A 23258-nucleotide genomic window follows, 5' to 3' on the forward strand; every position below is an offset into this window, starting at 1 on the left:
GAGGTGGTGGGTATTGTAAAAAAATAACCTGTTCTGTTCTGTTGTAAATAGTGGAATGCCCAACATATTACATAATCTGTTCCAAATATGCAGAGCAAGAGGGCAGCTGTAGAATGCATGTTATACTGTTTCCAATGCGTAACAGATGTCACAGATTGGATCTCTGATGTTAAAGTACCTTCATTGGATGGCATTGACTGGAAGGTGGCCATATGCAATTCTCCAAGCAAGATCCTTCCTGTTAGGGTACCCTTGGAACCAGTGGTGTAGCTAGAGCTTTTGCCACCTGGGGCTGTCCCTGAGTTTGCCGCCCCTCTCAATAAATACCAAAAATACCACAAAAAGTCAAAACGACGTATAGGGAAATAAATTAAAACACTGTTTATTTTTGAAGTAAAACTTTAATTTCATAAATAACATTCTAAAATGTTATTTTTCTTGCTTTTCTCTTAGCAAAATCATTGATGACATTGGCGAAGTCTATTTCATAGTAACGTAGGTAATTCTTAATCAATTTTATTTAGAAAAACTCCTCTCACAACTAGCAACACTTACAGCAATTGTGAGGAAAATTCGCAGTAGTATTATAATATTTGGGAATGAGTTCTCAAGACTGTAATTTAGAATTAACTGCAAAAGTTCAAAGTGCCATCCCTCCCTAGCTACGCCTCTGCTTGGAACTTCGTCAAGTTATGAAACAAAATATTGTTGTCAGTACCCAACTGTGGAACTTTGCAGAAAAAGAGATTAAAGATTTCTTTATACCAAATTTTACTTTTTTTAATGGAAAGAAAGTCAATTCCGGAGTGTTTTAGCAGTCTTAGAGTTTGAGCACAGAGTGTTGTGGTATTCAGGAACAATCTCAGCTTTTGGACCTTTATAATCATTTAACTCCAAACAGGGGAAGATGAAAACGCAGGTAGTACCAGAGAAGGTTTGCACATGTGTGATTAGTTTGCAATATTTTATGGATTTTTGAAGCTGTTTTGCTTAAATAGCAGAATTTTAAGACTTGAAGTCCAAATCCTCCGTGCTTCGTTGATAGTTGAAGAAATTCCTTTTTAACTTCTTGGTATTGGCTGGACCAAAAAAATTGCAGAGGTTTACTATATACCGTATTTGCCGGCGTATAAGACACACTTTTTTCTTTGAAAATAGGTCTGAAAAACAGGGTGCATCTTATGCGCCGATACTCGGTTTTTTATTATTTTCATTTCTGGAAATTTTCTCTGTTCTGAGTTACACGATTTCTTTATTGCTTCCTTGCGGTGTGTGTGAGAGCATTCCAGTTATGTAGAGCAGTGTTTCTCAAACTTCAGACATTCGCGTTCATATGATTGGTGGGGTATTAATAAAAGATCGTGCTACTAAATGACAAAGACAAGCCAACAGTTGAGTTGAAATGCTAATTCTCTTCAACCGAATTCCTTATATAATATCTGAAACACATTCACTATATATTTCTTCGTTTTAACACGTTCACTCAAACAAAACCATATGGTTTTGCTCGAGTCATACAGCATTTTCTGTGGGAGGGGGACATGTGATTCATTAGTTAGTGCCGTTTTTATCCCAGTTGTCTCTAATTGCACTGTTTGTTGAGAAATATATTGCACAGCCTGTAGATGTCTCTGTACCTTATTCAGTGATACAATAGGAACATTTTACGATCTCAAACTTCACGGATACATTGAATTTTATTCTATGCGTTAATGATGCATAGCCGAAAATTGCCACCGGACCCCCAGGGGTACATGTACCACACTTTGAGAAACACTGACATAGAGTTCAGTGGATGTGCATGTGCTGTCATTGACGATCACAGCTGTGTCCTGTTCGTTTAAACTTTCCAATTATTGTCGCAGTTGTGAACGGTGATAAATTTCTACCGTTAAATTTTCTCTAAATTTCTTAGCAAATTATGGCTGAAAAATGTCGGCATTGTTACAATATTGCATGTTACAACATTGTTACAACATGGAAACAGGACTGCAGAGAGGCATTTTGGACCACCCCAACTGAGAAAATGATAAAAACTTGGCAGAATCAGGAAGAGGATTTAAAAAAAGCAACTCACAGTAAACATAACCTACGAAGTGGAACTGCAAAATTGCCAGAACTTGAGGCAGAACTGAATACTTGGATTTTAGACCACAGTGAAGTAGACACTGAAAGTGTCTACAAAAAGTAGACACTTTCAGTGTCTACTTCACTGTGGCTGTTGCTTTCACTTGATGAATAATCAAGTGAAAGCGATAGCCACTAACAGAGGGATCGCCAACTTTACTGGATGAACATCATGGTGTTCAAGATTCATGAAGAGAAAACAGCTATGTATGCAGACTAAAACAAAAATATTACAAAAGATGCCAGCTGATTATGAAGAAAAAATGATCTAATTTCATCGATTCGTCATTAATGCAAGGAAACGAGAAAATTTTGAACTTGTGCAAATAGGAAACATGGACGAGGTTCTGCTGACTTTTGATGTGCCCTCAAACAAAACTAGATTCCAAGGGCACTAAAAGTGTTACTATTAAAACTTCGGGGCACAAAAAAACTCACTACATGGTTGTTTTATCCTGCTGTGCTGATGGGACAAAATTGCCGCCACTATTGATTTTTAAAAGGAAGACTACCCACAGAAAAACTGCTTATGTTCATGCAAAAGGTTGGATGGATGGAGGAGGAATGAAGTTATGGATGGATAAAATTTGGTCTAGGCACCCTGGTGGATTGTTGAAGAAGCCTGCAATGCTAGTATGGGATCAGTTTCGTTCTCACAGAACAGACGATGTTACAAATAAACTCATGGAATTGAAAACTCAGTTAGCTATAATTCCAGGAGGTCTAACTAGTCAGCTTCAACCTTTAGATGTCTGTATTGATAAACCATTTAAGGGATTTATGAAGGAGAAGTGGAATAGCTGGATGCAGTCTTCAGATTTTGAGGTTACACCATCCGGAAGAAGGAAGAGGCCTAGCATTTCGCAAGTTTGTGAGTAGGTCAAAGCTTCATGGAATGCTGTGAAAACTGAGACAGCGGTTAAATCATTTAAGAAGTGTGGAATTAGTAATGCACTGGATGGTACAGAGGACAACTTGTTGTATGAGGACTCAGATTCTGATTTAGAAGAGGTTTCAAGTGTCTCTTCATTTAGCTCTGGAGATGAATTTCTGGGTTTTGATGATTAAAAGGTGGGTACTCTTTCCTAGTTAGATTAGGTATTTGTTGAAAGTAGACCCACTTATTACTTTATATTTGAAATACTGTACTGTGGAACAAGTAAAACATTTCATCTACTTAGGCACGATTTTTAGTGAAGATGGTAAATTCAATATAAAAATAGACAACAGACTCAGCAAAGCTGGTATGGTGGGAAGTCAATTGAATAAATTCATATGGAATAAGAGAGAAATTAGTCGAAACACTAAATTAGCTGTATACAAGACAGTGTTCAAACCAGTTTTAACTTATGGATCTGAGAGCTGGGTCAGAAGTAAAACACTTGACCAAAGACTAGAGACCGCAGATATGAGAGTCCTGAGAAAGATTAGAGGCGTGAACATATGGCATTAATGGCAATATAATATTAAAAAATGAGGATATTAGGAAAGAGCTTGATGTTGTCAGCACCCAGGAATGCGTTAGCAGAGCTAATCTCAGGTGGTATGGTCACTTAAATAGAATGGGAGAGAAAAGATTAGCAAAACAAGCGTTCTCTGCCAGGTTGGCAGCAAAACGACCCAGAGGAAGACCGAGATATAGGTGGATTGATATGGTACAAAGTGCCTTAGACGATAGAAATATAAGATCTGATAATGTTGGAGTCTGGACAAGTAACAAACTGATTTGGAGGAAAATTGTAGATAGGAAGTTAGTAATGATGTAATTTTTTCATATAGTACTATCATATTCTGTACACCCCTTGAGGGTAAATGGCAGGAATTTGATGATGATGATAAATTCATTATAATATTCAGTGACAAATTTTTTTTCCTAAAAAATGTGTACAAAAAAGGGGGTGCGTCCTATATGCCGGCAAATACAGTAATTGCTTTTCTTCAGCTTTTGTGATGTCTGTAATATTTATTATGTACAACTGAGCAGGAAAGATTATGGTTTTGAGTATTATGGCTTTAGAAGAAAAGGAGATTGGTCCTATTTTCCAGTCTTCTAACATTTCCAAGCTCTTGTATATAAGTTCTTGGACTGGTAATATTGTGTAAATGGAGAATGGAATTCCAGCTATAATGAGGGGTTATCTCTTTGGGGTAATCCAAAATGAATGCATCCAAGATCCCACTTTACATAAATTTTTAATTTCATCTTGTCTGCATTAATAATTAATCCACTGCTTTTGCTGAATTTTTCCAAAATACCAAAAATATATATGTGGAATTATTGAGGCCTCATCAGTGGGAGCCAGACCCAGAGGTGATACCAAGGTTGAAGCAATGCCGAAGTCATATTTCCATATACCCAGAGTAATTTAATAAGTGACCTTATTATTAAATTAATTTACTTATTATTTATCTTAATTAGCTTAATTACCTTATTATTAAATTACTTATTTAATAATAAGGTTTTGGGGATGGAGACCTCACCCCTACCAAGCGCGTCCCTCAGGTGGCAGATGAGGGAAGCCCAAGCGGGCAGCTCCGAATAATGAATAAAGAGCCGTGGACCAAAGGTGCACTTCAGAACCATGGTCAGGAGAAGTGCTGTAGACCACTGTAAAGATGCCAGCAAGTAGAAAGAAAAAGGCCTCCAGTCCTGTGCGGCTCTTTGCAATTCCACCAAGGTGGTGGTGAGAAATCTGTAAGAGCAGGGGGTGCTAAGAATCTCACAGAGGAAGGTAAACCACCATCTGGAAATTCGACCCTATTTATTGGTTCCTTCAACACTCGAACTCTGTCTTCTGACTGCCAAGAAGACAGAGTTCAAGTGTTCTTCCTGCTTCAAGAACTGTAAAATGTAAAGTTTGATGTCCTCGCTATCTGTGAAACCCGAAGAAGCTTGGAATTAACAGCAAAATGAAACAATGGCAACCAAATTTTTCTGGGAGCCTCAGATAACACTACAAGGGCTGGAGGAGTTGGCTTCATCATAAATGAAAAGCTAACTAAAAATATTATTTCTTGTACAATCCATTCTGAACGACTAGGAACGCTAATATTAAAAATTGGAGAATCCATAACAATAAAAATAATAGTAGCCTGCGCCCCCACCTCTACAGCTGTCAAAGAAGAAATAGAAAATTTCTATGAACACCTACGAGAAACATTACTGAAAGAAACAACATACACAATAGTGTGTGGAGATTTCAAAGCAAAGATTGGTACAGGATTTATTGAAGAAAAATACATTGGAATGTGGGGGAAAGGGGAAAGAAATGAACGAGGTGAACTCCTAGCAGAATTTGTAGAAGCAGAAAGGCTGTACATTATGAATAGTTTCTTTAAAAAGAGAACTGGAAAAAGATGGACTTGGCAATCTCCAAATGGAGAGACAAGAAATGAAATTGATTTCATCCTAACAGATTGCAAAAGAATAATAAAAAATGTCGAAGTCATTGGGAAAACTTACTGCGACATTCATTCAGACCACTGTCCAATAAGAGCCACTCTCAAAATACAAAAAAAAAAAAAAAAAAATGAACGCATATGAGCACAGTCCAACCATAAAAAACACTCAAAATAGATAAACCCAGAAGAATTTAGAAAAAAGGTGGAAGAAACCGAATGGAAATTAAAAAATGACATTGACGAAGATTTAACAAACTTTAACAATAAATTAATGAACTGCAAAGAAAGAACTTCGTATGAACTTCCTCCTAAGACTAGGGAACGCCTATCAGCAAGAACAATAGAACTATTGAAGAAAAGAAGAATACTGAAAGATACAGAGAAAGAATGTCTAGAATATAAAATTATTTGTAAACAACTGAGGCAGAATATCAAAGACGACTATAACATTTATAGAACAACAAAATTGGCTGAAGCAGCTAAGCTCCGCAGTAGCCTAAAAAAAAGTAGAAAAAGAAATAAATCTAAAGCAACCACTACCGTCAGCCTTCATAGACAATCAAGGAAACAGACACACAAACAGAGGTGAAATGGAAAAAATAGTATAATCGTTTTATGAGAACCTTTACTCATCTAAACAAGTAATCGCAGCTCCAGTACCAGACGAAAATTTGGAAAATCTGGAAATACTATCTGTCCTACCTGAAGAAATAAAAATGGCTATCCACCATATGAAAAATGACCGATCACCAGGAATTGATGGTATAAAATCTGATGAATTAAAAATGGGTGGACAAATACTCTTTAAAGCTCTAGCAGAAAGGTTTACCCAATATATACAATTAAGGAAAGTACCTACTGAATGGACCATAATTCTGCATAAAAAAAGTAATAAAGAAGACATCAGTAACTACAGACCTATCTGTCTAATAGCACACACATATAAAATATTCGCCAGAATCATCCTAAACCGAATACAAACCTCCATCAATGAAAATAGCTGCAAAGAACAGGCTGGTTTCAAAAAAGGCTTTTCAACAATAGATCACATTCAAACTATTACTCAGCTAATAGAAAGATGCCGAGAATACCAGATCCCACTTTGTCTTCTTTTTATAGAATTTAAAAAGGCATTTGACACTGTTGAGCATAACGCAGTATTCCAAGCTTTAATAGAACAAGGCATAGAAAAAGCATACATCCAACTCATAAAAGATATCTACAAAGAAAGCACAACAAATATCACCCTTTTCAATCACCCGATTAAAATTAACTTAAGTAGAGGAGTACGTCAGGGTGATGTCTTATCACCTAATCTCTTCACATCTACTCTGGACAGCATCATTCGAAAAATTGACATGAAAGATGGAATAAACATTGATGGCAAAATATTAAATATTCTATTATTCGGCGATGATATGGTATTAATATCTCACTCACCCAAACCCTTAGAATCAATGCTGAATAACATAAGCCAAAACTGCCAAAAAATTGGATTGGAAATACACCCTGTCAAAACAAAATGGATGAAAAATAAATACTGTAAAGGTCATACAATCACTCTAGAATCTCACACCATTGAAAAAGTTGAAGAATACATCTACCCTGGCCAGTCCATAAAAACGAATAATGATATATCAAATGAAACAACAAGGAGAAAAAGAGCTGCTTGGATAGCCTTCAGCAAAATAAAATCAACAATTACCAACCAAAACATAGATATAGACATAAAAGCCTATGTTTTCAATAGTCGCATCTTACCAGCATTAACTTATGGCAGTGAAACATGAAACACAACTTTAAAAGAAGAACAAAGCTTAATAACAACTCAACGTGCAATAGAAAGAAGAATACAATATAAACAAAATAGACCATGTAAGACACGGAAATCAGGAAAAAGTCTGGACTCAGATATAATAAAAACAATCTACAACAGCAAAAGAAGATGGGCAGGACATCTCGCCAGAATGAGAGACAACAGATGGACAGTCAGAGTTACAAACTGGTATCCGAGAGATACCAAAAGGAAACCTGGAAGGTTTCCTTTTGGTATCTCTCGGATACCAGTTTGTGAGAGACAACAGATGGACAGTCAGAGTTACAAACTGGTATCCGAGAGATACCAAAAGGAAACCTGGAAGGCCAGCCTTAAGGTGGGAAGACTCAATGATTAAGAAAGTTGGAAGAAAATGGAAGCCCAAGACAGGAATAGCTGGACTCTTTACGACCTGCAGTCATGGAGAAATCCGGACTGAAACCACAGGTCCATCACGGTAATAATAATTTGTCACACCTTATTATTAAATTACTCTGGGTATATGGAAATATGACTTTAGCATTGCTTCAACCTTAGTATCACCTCTGGATCTGGCTCCCACTGAAGAGACCTCAATGAAGGTCGAAACTGGTCTGGGTAGTGACCCTCCCATAATGCATAGCATGATACTGTCTGCAAGGAGATGTGCTTTGCATTATGGAATACTAAGGCAAGTGAATGCCTTAGTATCCCATAATGCAAATTATGGGATACTAAGTCATTCACTCATTGCTGATGTTGACTCTACAAATGGATTTCGAATCCAATCTTATAAATTGACTGAAATGTCTGGAAAATAATGGTCAATTTTTTCTTCTAACGATGTTAAATGACTGTAAATAAGCTTTTGCAGATCAGTGTTCTTACATTTCTGGAGGCAACTTTAAGGAACATTTCTACATTGTTGGTGCTTAATTTTATCTACCACATTTTTATTTTATCTTTAAAAGCTTTAATTTTATCTGTAGATGTCAAAATATTCTCATTTCTTCCTTGCATGTTGGAGTTTAGCTTGTTCAGATGATCAAATATGTCTGTTAAATAGGCTAGTTTGGAACACCAAAAATCATCTTGTAATAATTTATAGAATTCTGGTTTGTCTTCATTTTGGAAAAACATTAATATTTTTTCTTTAATAAATTTAGTTTAATCCTTTATCCCAGTGAGAGCAAACAAAGTTTGCGCCTGAACATTTTTTCAGGTGCAAATTTTGTTTGCTCTCACTGGGATAAAGGATTAAATTAAATTTATTATAGTCTAACCTAGTGAAAAATAAACTTTCAATTTCTTCTTTAAGTTCAAAAAAACGATCCAGTACGCTACCTTTTGAAAGCCATCTTACTTCGGTATGAAGAAGAAGATTCTTGTAATGAGATTGCATCTCTTCACATAGTCCTGCAAATATTCTAGATTTTAATGGTCTGGCCCTGATATAATTAACCATCTGAATGATTTCTTCTAATACACTTTTTAATTCTAAGCCTGTTGTCTTTGTCACCAATGATTCACGATGAATGAAGCAATGAGTCGTTATAATGTTCTCATTTTCTTTTCTAGCAAAGGAAACAAACCCTTTTGTAATTCCAACCATAGAAGGTGCACCATCTGTACATATACCCACACAAGTTTTCCAAGATAGACCATTTGTATTAAAATATGTGTTCATTATATCAAAAACATCTTTTCCCGTCATAGTTTTTCCGAATTCCTTGCAGCATAGAAATTCTTTGATAATATTATCATCTTCAATGAATCGAGTAAAAACAAGTAAGTGTGCTTTACCACCGATATCAGTTGACTCATCTAACTGCAAACTGAAAAATTTTGATTCGATTATTTTGGTTATAACTGACTTTTCAATATCGACTGACAGATCATTAATATGTCTACTCATAGTATCATTTGATAATGGAATCTTCTTTATTTCTTCTTCTGCCTTAGTACCAAAAATTGTTCTCACAATTGCTGAACAGGCCGGAGGAATCAAGGTTTAGCCAATAGTATGAGGCTTCATTTCCTTCACAATTATTTCAGCGACTAAATAACTCGCTTCTTGAACTTGGTCGGAAATTGTAAAATTTCTTACAAAACTTTTACTTTGTTTTTCTTGTAATCTTATTAACTCTTTGAAATATTCAGAATTTTTATTCAGAATTTTATTTTAAGTTGTCATGTTTTGTGGAGAAATGTCGCAATAATTTGCTAGGAACCATAGCCTCATTTGATAGATCCAAACCACACAAAATACACTTAGGTCTGGGAATTAATTTATCACCACACCACATAAATCCCATTTTTAGATAGCTCTCTTGATATAAACTAGTTTTTACATTCTTTTTCATTGTTCCCTTTTTACATGAACTTATTCTTTCTGTTTCTGTTGTTGTTTCATTAGTGCTTTTTTGTTGCTGAATGTTAAAAATAGTCAAATCTTCATTAATGCAAGTGTCAGTTTTTGATAATTTATTAGTGCGAATTGGTTCGTTAGCTTTGCTACAAGTAGACATTTCTTGATCGTCAGAATCTTCACTTCTTCTTTTTTTAAGGAAAAAATTATTCATGATTTTGAAGGGAATATGTAACTTTAATATTTTATTTTAAAATTTATTTCAAGTAAATAATTTTTTTTCCGGAAAAAGGAAAAACATTTGTTTACGATGTCTCTCGTCATAGTTGGAAAAAGGAAAAACATTTGTTTACGATGTCTCTCGTTATAGTTGGAATATATAACAATAAGAAAAACCTCTACTCACTGAATTTAACGACTTTAATATCGTACTTCGTTTATTCTCACCAATGACAAAAGACTCATGATTTTTGTTTAGGGGAAATGATCATGTATAATACTTGTCACACTGAACAAAGAAATACTAAAACAGACTGCAGGATAACTAACCATTCATTAGTTCATTTTCTCCAGTATTTATGTGCTGTCACATATCTAGTTACTACGACACGCGGTGATCTAATGAAATCCCAGGATATAATATAAGAGTGATACAAAAAATGATAATTTTTATATACTCTTCATCCATTAAAATCAAAATATATAATTTTTTTGTTTTTGATTTAGTTATTTGTGGCAATTGAATATTTTGCTTTTTTCAAATAAACGATTCAAAATTTCACGCCACCCTTGTGGCACCCAGTTTGAGAACCACTGATCTAGGTGGTAAAGATCTTTTTGGTGAGTGGATAAGAGTAGCTAATTTTATTAAGGCTTGAAGAAAATTTGCATATTTTCTTTTAAGAACATATGAATTTTTTTTTTTTTTTTTTTGCCCTAGGTTTAGGAGATGGCAGTGGTTTTTTTATGATTTGGGTTTTGAGAAGGTTTACATTTGGGAGAAAAATGCATGTAGTTATTTGACACACATATATCACAGTAAATAGCTTTATTAAAACCCAACATCTATTAATTTATCAAAAAATTAATAGATGTTGGGTTGAAAAAGTGAGTCCATCTGTTAATTGGATGCTCTGTTTCTGCCATAAAAAAATTCCAAGGTTTTCTCTTAAGATGTGGTTAGTTTTGACATTGTCTCTTTTCCAGTGTTCCTCATATTGAGACATTAGAATTATTATCTCAAAAATTTCCAGTAGACATTTAAGGCCTATTCAGATTTATTACTGCCTCTGGAAAGGTAAACTTTACTAAGATGTTGAATGAACTGCCATTGACTTGCTTCTGTCCCCCAAATCTGGCAAAAATTTACCTCTTTGGCTATGCTATGTAGATGACATATTTGGTGTTTGGAGACAGAGCAAGAGTTTCTGTTTGCCAAGTTGAACATTGGCTGTTTTTTTATTTAATCAAAATATGTCATCCTAGCATCTATAATTTGCAAGCATGTTATAGATGCTAGGATGATCTAAGTGGTAGAGAAGATCTTTTTGTGACTTTAACGATTCTTTCTAATAAATTTACTTTGGAATATTCAAATATAAAACTGATAGCTGTCTACTTCTGTCTATCACAAACCAATATTTGCAGGCTGCCATCATACATCATTCTTCAACACACACCCCTTTTCAGATATATGGTATCTAGAGGTCATAAAAATTTCCTTAAAAGTTTTTAATTGGTTATAACCCAAGAATTATCCAAAAAATCATTGACAGTTTCTCTCCACATCCAAGTGAAAAAGAAATCCATAGAATTCCTATTCTTATTCCTGTTCTTTAGATAACTGTGTTAATGATGGGAATCGTTGTTATTATGGAAATGATTATGAAGAAAGAACGATTCTGTGTTCATCCAGTTCTGAACTTTCATGCAGACCACAGACAAATGTATACAAATGAGCATTATTTTATTATGTCCGAACACAAATGCTAGGAGTATCAGAAACAAAGGAGTAGAGTTTTGTTCCCTTGGTTAATATATTGGAACCTCATATTGTGGGCATTAGTGAGACCTGATTATCAGAAGGCAGACATATTAACTGGTATCGAGTGGAAAGGGTATGGTATTTTTAGTATGGATAGACAGGATAGGAGAAGAGGGGGGGGGCATGCTGCTAATATCAGATGACTTGATAGAATATTCCTCATGTTTTACAATCTCCCAAGTCAAGCCCTCATGGTCTCACTTATGCCAATTGGCACCTTGGTTATGGATAGCTGTTCTGATCCTATGACCAAGTAATGTGACTTGGGGATTATTGTGGACAGGGAATTGAAGTTTAGAGCACATATTTTAAAGGTAGCCACAACAGCACATCAGATTATGTGATCGTTGAAGAGTACACTAACAAGCAGGGATAGGGAGGTTATTGTTCCCATTAACCTCCCTATCCCTGCTTGTTAGTGTAAGGCTTTAAATAGGACCACATGTATAATGTAGGAATTTAACGTGTTATGCTGTTTTTACAAAATAGTTTAGTTGTGAGTTGTACTAAATACTAAATGTACTAAACTAAAAAGGTCAATAAATTTCCTAAAAAATTTTTAAAAAATCAATACGATAAAAAGTTAGGAAAGATTAGCTGATTTGTAAAGTACTATCTCCCATAAAGGGGACAGACGTAATCGGATCTGTTTAAGTTAGGAGAATGAAGCAGAGTTTCACATGTTTCAGGACTTGCAGAACATGCCATCTTCACTAGACATAGAGTTCATTGGAGAAAGACAAGAGTTCTTCACAAAAGTCGGTTCCTCGTGGAACGCCTTTATAAAGAAACATGTGAAACTCTGCTTCATTCTCCTAACTTAAACAGATCCGACGGCTTATGTCTGTCCCCTTATGTGAGATAGTACTTTACAAATCAGCTAATCTTTCCTAACTTTTTATTGTATTGATTTTTTTTTTTTTAGGAAATTTATTGACCTTTTTAGTTATGTTACACCAGCTACTTAGGTGGTACTTTTTGGAATTGTCAGTTATTGTTTAATTTGAGCTTAATATGATCTTTGTACGTGAGCTTTTTTTGTTATTAATTTTGTAAAGAGAATGGTAAGGCTGCTTCAAGTCCATCATGCATGCACTCAAAATTAAAGTATTATAATGATTGAATTAGAGAGACTTCTTTTTACATGGATCGAAGATTGTAACCAAAAACGGATCCTGCTGAACACTGGCCTTATGAAATCAAAAGCATTGTCTCTTTGTAACCTGGAAAAATAGGGCTATCAATGATGGAAAAGAAGAAGAATTCCACGTTAGTGCTGGATGATTTGAGCGTTTCAAAAAGAGAAATAGCCTACATAATGGTCTAATCACAGGCGAAGCTGCAAGTGCAGATAAGGCGATATCCAGAGATTTTGAAGAAAATTGTGTAAGAAGTGGACTATTGTGATCAAGAAATATTTAATGTCGATGAAACCACCTTTTTTTTTGGAAATGAATGCCTTCCAATACTTTTCTAGCCAAATCAGAGAAATTTCAGCCTGGTTATCAAGTCGCAAAGTCGAATGAAATTACTGCTAGCAATATGCGAGCCGTTTGGAAGCACATTCTTCCACATTGTACAAATGATTTTAGAGGCTTTTCAAATGAATCTAAGTTAATTAAATCTCATTCTGAGAAGTTGAGTGATTCTGACCTGCTAAATTTACATGCACAGCAGGAAGATCCTGAAGAATATGAAGAAAATTTAATCACTGACAAGCCCAAAGAGATTTCACAGAAACAATTTGAAAATAATTTTCATACAATCGAAGTTTTTTAAGCAACAATGCTTAGTGGCTGACCCTGATGAAGAGAGAAAACCAGTAAAATTTGAAGAAGAGGCAATGGGGCCTACTATCAGTTGTATGAAAAAAAAGAAACAGAATGCGTGCCAAACTATGTTAGCTCAATTCTTTGTTAAGAAGTAGAATAATAAATTTATATCCATATAGATTCTGAATATGTTTTATTGTCTTTCAGCTTCACGGTTTTCCTTTAACTAGGCCCTGAGACATACCCTAATTCTTTTATAAAAAAAACTTAAGAATCAAAAAAAGAAATCTGAGGAATGAATTATACTTTTTCCCATAGGTTATTATATTCGATTAGTGCGTTTTCGATTAATGCGCCTGTTTTAAAGAACGCATTAATCAAGGGATTGGTGTAAATTTATTCAACTAGCTCCCCACCAATACCAGCTTTACTTATTCTGTTGTCTATATCCATATTTAATTTGCTATCTTCACTAAAATCTGTATCTAAATAGCTGAAATATTTTACTTGTTCAATAGGCTCTCCATTCAGAATGCAGCTTAAGTTTTCTATGTTCCTGCCTGTTTTCATAGTTTTAGTCTTTTTATTGTTGATTTTCATGCCAAATTTGTTATAGCTGCTATTCAATTTAGTTAGAGAATCTTGGAGACTTGCACTGGATGTGTTTAGGAGTACATCATTATCTGCATAAAGCAAAATGAGCTGAGTTTGATATCTCCAATTATAATATCAAGTTTAATGCTACTTTATTTCATAATATGATCCATGTAGATTACACTGACCAACAAAAAAAAAAAAAAAATTTTTCTGCTGATTATGATCTGACACTTGTTTTTTACTAATTTGGGTGCGCTAATTTCAAATATCAAACCCATTTTTCTCTATCATGTCAGGCTTTTCCTCTATGGCATTTTCTTTTTGCTAATTTGTAAGTTTTTGTTAGTTTATAGGATGCAGTACTATTTAGAGGATCAAAAAAATCGATTTTTTAATATTATTTTCTGAAAGTATGTACTTTTAAAAATCTGTTCCTAACTTTTTATCAAGACATTCGAAAAATTCCCGAAGATATAGCCTAATATTCAAAGCGGTGTGCAGATCAGAATCGGAGCGCTCACCACTCTCACTTGTTAGTAAACGAATAAATGTGTAAGAACCTGCAACGGCACGTACTGGCACTTTGAATGCGAGAGAGGCCGATAATCGACCTAATACATTTAGGTGATGAAAAGTAGGCGATGACAACTGCCTAAAACAAATGAATGCTATATGCGTCATAGTGGACAAAGAAAGATTGAAATTAGTCAATCGTTAATCGATCGTGAAAGTATGATGAGCGCTTATAACGTTTCAATAAAGTCTCTGGTTTTTTTGTCTTGTTAATTGCATGTTAGTCGGCAGTGAAGAAAATACATCATGTCTACTACTCGAAATTGTGTCAATAGTGTAGATTCCTTCTGCTACATTTGTTTCAGCTTTACTGTTCCCAGTCAAAGGACAAATATCACTGATTTCATTAAGAAAGTGTACTTTGCATACTTTGACGTAAAAATTGCAGATCAGGACAAGTCATGGGCTCCAAATAAAGTGTGTGAGTCATGTGTAGAAAATTTACGACAGTGGAGCAAGGGAAAACGCCAAATAGCTTTTGGCATTCCAATGATTTGGCGTGAACTGAAAAATCACGTAGATGATTGCTATTTTTGTTTAGTTCAGACTTCTGGTTATAATAAGAAGAATAAGAAAAAAATTGTGTATCCAAATCTCGACTCAGCAATTCGGCCAGTTGCTCATTCCAATGAAATAGCCGTGCCAATTTATAAAGGACTTCCTTTACTTGAGAACGAGCATGATCGGGATATGCCGGATGTTCTTGAGGAGCAAGACCTGGATGTTGATTTAGACAATGAAAATTTAATTTCTAGTTCTGGACCGCAACGTTTTACTCAAGCGGAATTGAATGACTTAGTAAGAGATTTGGGTCTATCAAAGGAATCATCGGAATTGTTAGCTTCAAGATTAAATGAAAAAAACTTACTGGAGCAAGATATGAAGATAACTTTTTATCATAGCAGGGAAAGTAATCTTGTACAATATTTTAAACACGAGTGTGGGTTTGTTTACTGTAAACAATGTGTCAGGTTTACTAACTGAAATGAGTGTTGTACAATATCATCCAAATGAGTGGCATTTATTTATCGACAGTTCAAGCAGAAGTCTCAAGTGTGTCTTACTACACAATGGGAATGTATATGGCTCAATTCCTATTGGCTATTCAGTCCACTTGAAGGAAACATATGAGGACATTAAAAAGGTTCTGAAGTTATTAAAATATACAGACCATAACTGGATCATCTGTGTGGATCTTAAAATGGTGAACTTTTTACTTTGCTTTCAAAGAGGATATACAAATTTCCGTGTTTTCTATGCTTCTGGGATAGTCAAGCTAGAAACCAACACTGGAGTCAGAAACATTGGCCTCTTAGAATATATTCGAATGTTATAAATTAGAATGTTATAAATCAACCTTTAATTGACAGAGAAAAAATCATTTTTCCACCTCTACGCATCAAACTAGGTCTTATGAAGCAGTATGTTAAAGCTTTAGATTTACAAGGTGACTGTTTCCAATACATATGTGAAAAATTTCCACGACATAGTTATGAAAAAATTAAAGCCTATGTATTTGATGGACCGCAAATTAGAACTTTAATGAGAGACCCAAATTTCATTTACGATGGTTGCGAATAATTTTCTTGGAAATAAAAAAGCATGCAATTACAAAGATCTAGTGGAAACATTGCTTGAAAATTTCCAGCGCCTAGGTTGCAACATGAGCATAAAGCTTCATTTCCTATACAGTCATCTTGATAGATTTCCCGAGAATTTAGGTGCTGTAAGCGATGAACAAGGCGAAAGATTTCAACTATGCAAGATCGGTACCAAGGAAGATGGGATTCTCACATGATGGCCGACTACTGTCGGAGTATTCAATGGGATTGCCAAAACAGAACACACAGCAGAAATTGCTACAACCAAAAATTTATTCCCTGAAACTCATGTGCAAGTAAAATTGTTATTTTTTTTATAAATATTCTTGTAATTTTTAATGAATATTGTTAAGTAGTTATGTATCTAATTATCGGCCTCTCTTGCATTAAAAGCGCCAGTACGTGCCATTGTAGGTTCTTACGCATTTATTTGTTTACTAACAAGCGAGAGTGGTGAGCGCTCTGATTCTGATCTGCACACTGCTTTGAATAATAGGCTATATCTTCGGGAATTTTTTGAATTTCTTGATAAAAAGTTAGGAACAGATTTTTAAAAGTACATACTTTCAGAAAATAATATTAAAAAATCGATTTTTTTGATCCTCTAAATAGTACTAGCCTTCTTAAAAATATCAAAACCTTACAAATTAGCAAAAAGAAAATGCCATAGAGGAAAAACCTGACATGATAGAGAAAAATGGGTTTGATATTTGAAATCAGCGCACCCAAATTAGTAAAAAAACAAGTCTCATATAAAAGTCAGCAAAAATTGTGTTGGACTGTGTTATCAATAAGAGTCAAGATAGTATGCTTCCTTGTCATACACCTGATTTCACATCAAATCATCTTCCTGTATTTCCTTCCGTTCTAACTGCTGACTTGCAACTTTAATTTAATTTATTTATTTTATTTCATTTAAATTTAATCTCAAATTTAATTATTTGAGAATTAGAAAAAAATATGAGTCTAAAGGAGTGAGAGGAGAGTTGTCCATAGTACAGAATAAATTAATAATCCTTAAAAATGAAAATGGAGTAATAATTAAAGACAAAGAATAAATCATAAGAAGAATAGAATCCTTTTATGCCAAGTTGTATGATGATTCTTAAACCAATATGAAAACTAAAAAGTAATATTCCAAATGGAACAGGAAGAAATGTGCACAAGTTCAATATGTAATAAGTAGCATGAGTAATAGAAAGACATGAGGTGACGATGAGTTAAAGTAGGTGGTGTACCAGTCATGACTGTGTTAATAAAATTTATACATCATTATCATTTTCCTTTCAACAATGTACAGAGTTTTTACAAAAATCATTAGCAACAGAATACAAAACAGATGAACAAGAACAAGCAGGATTCAGAAAAAATTATAGCACCATTGATTATATATATATAATAAGACAAATAATTGAAAAAATGAATACCAAAAACCCTTAAGTCTAGCATTCATTGATTTTGAAAAAGCATTTGATTCAATCTCAACATTAGCTATTTTAGAAGCCCTTAAAAATCAAGGAATTGAAAAAAACTTACAGATATACTTTAGTCATATATATATAAACTAGGAACAGGTAATGAAATTTCCTATAAAAAGAGAGTTAGACAGACAGATGCCATCTCACCTAAAATTTTTTAAAAACTTGGATTGCTTAAAAAATAGAGGAATGAGAAAGAACTAAATGACCTATGATTTACTTATGATCTTGTTCTTCTGTTGAAACTCTGCAGAAGAACTTCAACAAATGATCACTGAACTGAATGCAGAAAGTGAAAAGAAAGGATTAAATATAAACAAAGACAAAACAAAAATAATATATAATAAATACATTGCCAAAACTTCAGTACAAATGGAACACCAAGAAATTGATATAGAAGAAATTATATGTAGAGTTCAGCTTAGTTGGATAGCCTTTGGAAAACATGAAGCACCTTGAGTGCTTCATGTTTTCCAAAATCTGCCTTAAAAGAAAAATATTTGACAGTTATATATACTTCTGGTCATTACATATGGATGTGAAACATGGACTTTGACTAAAAAATTGACCAACAAATTGTGTATTACCTAGAAGAAAATGGAAAGATCATTACTCAGTATTACCATTCTAGATAGAAAGGACAATACTTGGGTCAGAGCTCAGAATAGGACAAGAGACATTATAATAATCATTAAAAGATCCAAATGGCAATGGGCAGGTCATATTGCAAGAAGCAACACTCAAAAATGGACAAAAGTTTATCAGAATGGTATCCTAGGATGGAAAGAGAGCTACAGGAAGATCAAAGAGACAGTGGGAGGTGAGATTAGAGAGATGGCAGTGGCATAGAAAGGCCCAAGATGGTGGTGGAGGCCCTCATCCAGCAGTGAACATAAAATGGCTGATGATGATGATGATGATGATTTATTGCCCTGTATAATGTTCCATTTACCCCATATAACTGCATAGTTTCAAAAAAGCTTTTCCTTGAGTACTTGTTATATGCCGTTTCCAGATCTACAAAACTTAACTACAGATCCTTGTCATACTCCCATGATTTCTCAACTATTTGTCAGTATAAGGTGGATTCAAGCCAACTACTTGGCTTGAATCCACCTTTTTCTCCCAATTTCTCTTCCACAATTTTTCTCAGCGTCTTTTCAAGTACGAGGGTGGTCTGAAAAGTTCTCGGCCTCAACCATAGATGGCAACACTATCAGCAAGTTTTTTTTTTTCTAAGTTGGTACATCTGTCACAAGCATCCATATGAAATTGCAAGTCATTCATCAAGTAGCCTGTTTTATACAGCTGTCTGAAGCAAAAGTATTGTCTGTATCCCTTGAAATGGATAAAATTAAGTATTGTGCGGTTATAAAATTCTTTGTAAAAGAAGGTTTAACGCTAAAAGAAATTCATTCTAAGTTCATAAAAGTTTATTGGCACTCTTCTTCATTTCAACAATTAAGAAATGGGCTGCCGAGTTTGAACGTGGGCATACCAGCCTTGAAGATGATCCATGTGAAGGACGTCCAAAAAGTGTAACAACACCAGAAATCATTGATCAAGTGCATGATACGGTATTGGATGACTGACAAGTCAAAGTGCATGAAATTGCTGAGACTATAGGCATTTCAAAAGAACATGTAGGATATATTTTGCATGAAGAATTGCAAATGAAAAAGCTTTGCGCAAGATGGGTGCTGTGCTTGCTCACAACAAACCAAAAATGCACTCGCACGAAAATCTCTGAACAGTGCTTGGAGCATTTCAACAAGAATAAAACCGATTTTGTGTGTCGATTTATTACTATGGATGAAACTTCACCATTACACACCAGAATCCAAACAGTAGTCAAAACAGTGGACAGAAGCCGGATGTTCAGCAAAGAAGACAAAGTCAGTTCCATCAGCAGGAATGTCATGATATCGGTGTTTTCGGATACTGGAGGCATTTTGTTTATTAATTATTTGAAAAGGGTAAAGCAATAATGGGGAAATGTTATTCTGATCTTTTAACCAGACTAGATTAAAAAATTCGTGAGAAAAGACCTGGTTCGTAGAAGAAAAAAAATCATCTTTGATCAGGACAATGCACCTGCCCACAAAGGTGTTTTGGCAATGGGAAAATTAAGGGATCTGCAATATGAATTGTTGGAACATCCACCTTATTCTCCAGATTTGGCTCCCTCTGACTTTTATCTCTTCCCAAAACTAAAACGGTAAATGACATTGGTGGATTGAGTGGTGGAGACATAGAGCTGTTGAGTAGGTGGCCTCCCTCGATGAGTCTTTGGACTCCCTAGAGGTGTCAGTAATGATGATGATGATGATGATAATAATAATAATAATGATGATGATGATAAAACTCTTCCTCGCTGGTCAGTGTTTTTCTTCAAATCAAGAGATGATTACAGCTGTAGAAGGGTATTTTGCAGATCTTACTGCTACAGGGATGGGATGATGGTGCTGGAGCATCGCTGGAATAAATGTATTAGTCTTAAGGGAGGTTATGTTGAAAAATAAAAATAATTTTGAAAATAATTTATAAATTCATTTTTTTTTTTTTTTTCATTGTTAGGCCGAGAACGTTTTCAGACCCCCCCCCCTCGTATGTTTGCATAAATCTTACCTGGAACACTTAGTAGAAAAATCCTCCCTGTTCAAATCCTTCTATAACAGTATCACATCAGAGTCTTCTGGCATTATTCTCCCTAGTGTCAGAGGGTGTTTCAGTTAAAGATGTAACTATTCTGCCTTCGACTGGTGAGAGTGACCATGCGGTACTCACTTGGGAGGTGATTAAGTTTATGAATGTTCCATTCAGGAAAGCTTACATGCTTGAACTACAAAGCAGGAAATTATGCCCAACTAAGGAGTATCTGTTTTGTCGATATATAAACCAAAGAGGAACAGTCCCAGAACATCAAATGTTACACCACTCGTCACTTTTCTATTTCCCTGATTTTTAGTGTTTAAGTAAATCACCTGACCCTTATTTCTTAGAAGGATCCTGGTTTTAAAAAGTATTCTTACTCTCAGTAAAATTGATTATTTTAGTATGATACAAGTTTACTGTCAGCATAAGTATCAATTGAAAAGAATTGGAACTAGCAGGAGAAACAATGTCAGCAGAAACTTCACTTCAATTGAGATTGTTCCAGTAGCTTATTTTTAGTGTTTGTTCTCATCTAATGAAAATAGTGGGAAGCCTTGTATAACATGGAGATGCCCCAGCCAGCATGATGTCATATTATGTTGCATCTGACTGGCTGGAACTACATATACATTCAGGAAATATGTAGCTTCAACAAATGCAGAATTACAGTTTGATGGACTGGTCCCAGATTATCAACTTGGACCAAACTAGCCCCATTCTTGTTCTTTGACCATCCAGTGAATATCTAGTAATGAAAAACACCACAGGAAAGTGAGGATTAGATCAGACATTTCAATCAGTCATTCCGTATATATGTCATTTTTTCCCCATTCAGATGGGTGCTGTGTTACATAACCTGCAGCACATCGATGCATGTGTGAACAGGAGGTTAAGAGAAAGAAGCAACCTATTGATGTGTTTCTTGAATGTAATAATCTTTGGAGAAGAGGAGGATATAAAATATCTGTTTAATAGATTTGATGTGGAACAGTAAATGGATGTTGAAAGCAGCCGTTTATGTTTTTACAGTCTTGGAAGAATGATAGTGACCAGTTCAGCAGAACATCAGCCATGAAAATATACCTACAGAAGAGACGCCATAAGGCAGAAGCAGAATGTCTCAGAATGTGATTAGAGTGGATCTGTGAGAGAGGAATATCAATTTAAATATGTTCATAATAGCCTCTTCTGGATAGCATTAAGCATTCTTAAGAGGTTTTAGGTGCACTACAGAATGTGGAAGCAGTATTTCAAAGTTGGATGGGTTGGGATTTGTACAGGTGAGTAGTGTCTCAAGCAGAAAGGTAACCTAGTTTATTGGAGGCTAAAGAAAATATGGCTCACATGTGGTTGTGGCAGGAAAGACTAGCGGTATAAGTCCTCCAAAGAGGATAAATTTGATCAATTGGTACCTATTTATTATCAAGAGTAATGAGAAGTGAAGTGAGAAGTAAAACAGGAATATATTTTGGTAGCATTAAGTTCGCAAAGGCATTGAAGAATAGCAAGGAAATCATTGTAAGACATTGGTCATGGAAGCTTCTAATGATTGTACAATTGTGCACTACAGGGTTTGTCAAACGAAGAAGAGGAATGGATTATACTGTCAGCAGCATAGCTATGGATAGCATAAAATAGGATTTGAGGTCAATGAGAGATCAATTTATGTACAGTTGGAAGGGAGGGTGAAAGTACATTGAAGGGGAAATCTGAAGAAGAGCCATCTAATATGACACACATTTAACAACCAGAGAAGTTGGCAGCCCAGTTGTAAAGGGTAGAAAAAGCAGACCATAAGACAGCTTGCTGAGCAAGCATCTGTGCCAAACCATGGAAGTTCCAGCAGTGGTCACATGGAGTTCACACTACAGTTATTTTGCTTCGACCCTTAAGCACTCACGTATGTTGATTATTATAGTTATTTTTAAATATTTGATGATGCTTTCTCAAAAATATACTTTAATTTCTTTTAACAGGTACAGAGGCAGCAGGAATATTTACAATAATCTTCAGCATTCTTTTTTTGATATCTGCACTAATGCTTGTTTTTGGAGTAAGACTGGTTAGTATTGAATCAGTTTATAAAGTAGCTAATGTATTTTAATATTTAGATTGTGAGAATTGATTTATAGACTCTTTTTTTGAGATTTGTTGAATCTGCTTTGGGTTTAATATTTTAAGCTTTTTAGAGCTAGGAATTGCTTATTCACATGAATATTCAAAATTGACTGTATATTATTTAAATACCAATAAGTATTTAAATGGCAACTTACTTTGGCAGCCAAGACAACAGAATATATAAACACCTTTACCTTGAACGAGGAAATTATAAAAAAATATTTTAAAAATAAATTTTCACAAGCAGTGATCTCTCAGGCATCTCAGTTATCCAACCTTCAAATGAATAAACCTTCAATTAGATCCTTGAATACATTCTGGTAGAAAGGCTTATACGTTGGCTATTCGTAACCATTATTTTTCAGGAAATTACAACATATTACTATTATTATTATTATTATTACTGTTACATAATGCCTCCAGGGAGTCCAACGACTCGAGGGGAGGCACCTACTCTACAACTCTGTCTCCATCCAATTCTCCAACTACAATCATCATCTACTGCCCACCACCATTAGTATTTTCACAGACACTCACAAACATACATGCTCATGCAGGATTCGAACCCACAGACCCTTGGCTGGAGAGCAGATACGCTAACCATTAGGCTAAACAGGTGGCTGGCACCGAATATACTGAATATTAATTACAATAACTTTAATTAACACTTCAGATATTTCAGCAAAGTCATCAGGGATCACAGAACAGTGATATGTGCATGCAGGCAC

General features: G+C 34.9%; 1 protein-coding gene across 1 annotated transcript in view; it reads left to right on the forward strand.

The window, feature by feature from the left end:
- LOC150107335 (uncharacterized) overlaps nucleotides 1-23258 on the forward strand; it is a 76494-nt gene that overhangs the window by 13917 nt on the left and 39319 nt on the right. Inside the window, exon 3 of the mRNA XM_090391200.1 lies at nucleotides 22389-22474. Coding sequence (XP_090247326.1) covers nucleotides 22389-22474 — 86 coding nt within the window. The remainder of the gene's footprint in view (nucleotides 1-22388; nucleotides 22475-23258) is intronic.

The sequence above is a fragment of the Typopeltis vanoorti genome, chromosome 4 (genome assembly GCF_054136105.1).
Source record: "Typopeltis vanoorti isolate ZY-2024b chromosome 4, IOZ_Tvanoo_1.0, whole genome shotgun sequence".
Lineage (NCBI taxonomy): Eukaryota > Metazoa > Arthropoda > Arachnida > Uropygi > Thelyphonidae > Typopeltis > Typopeltis vanoorti.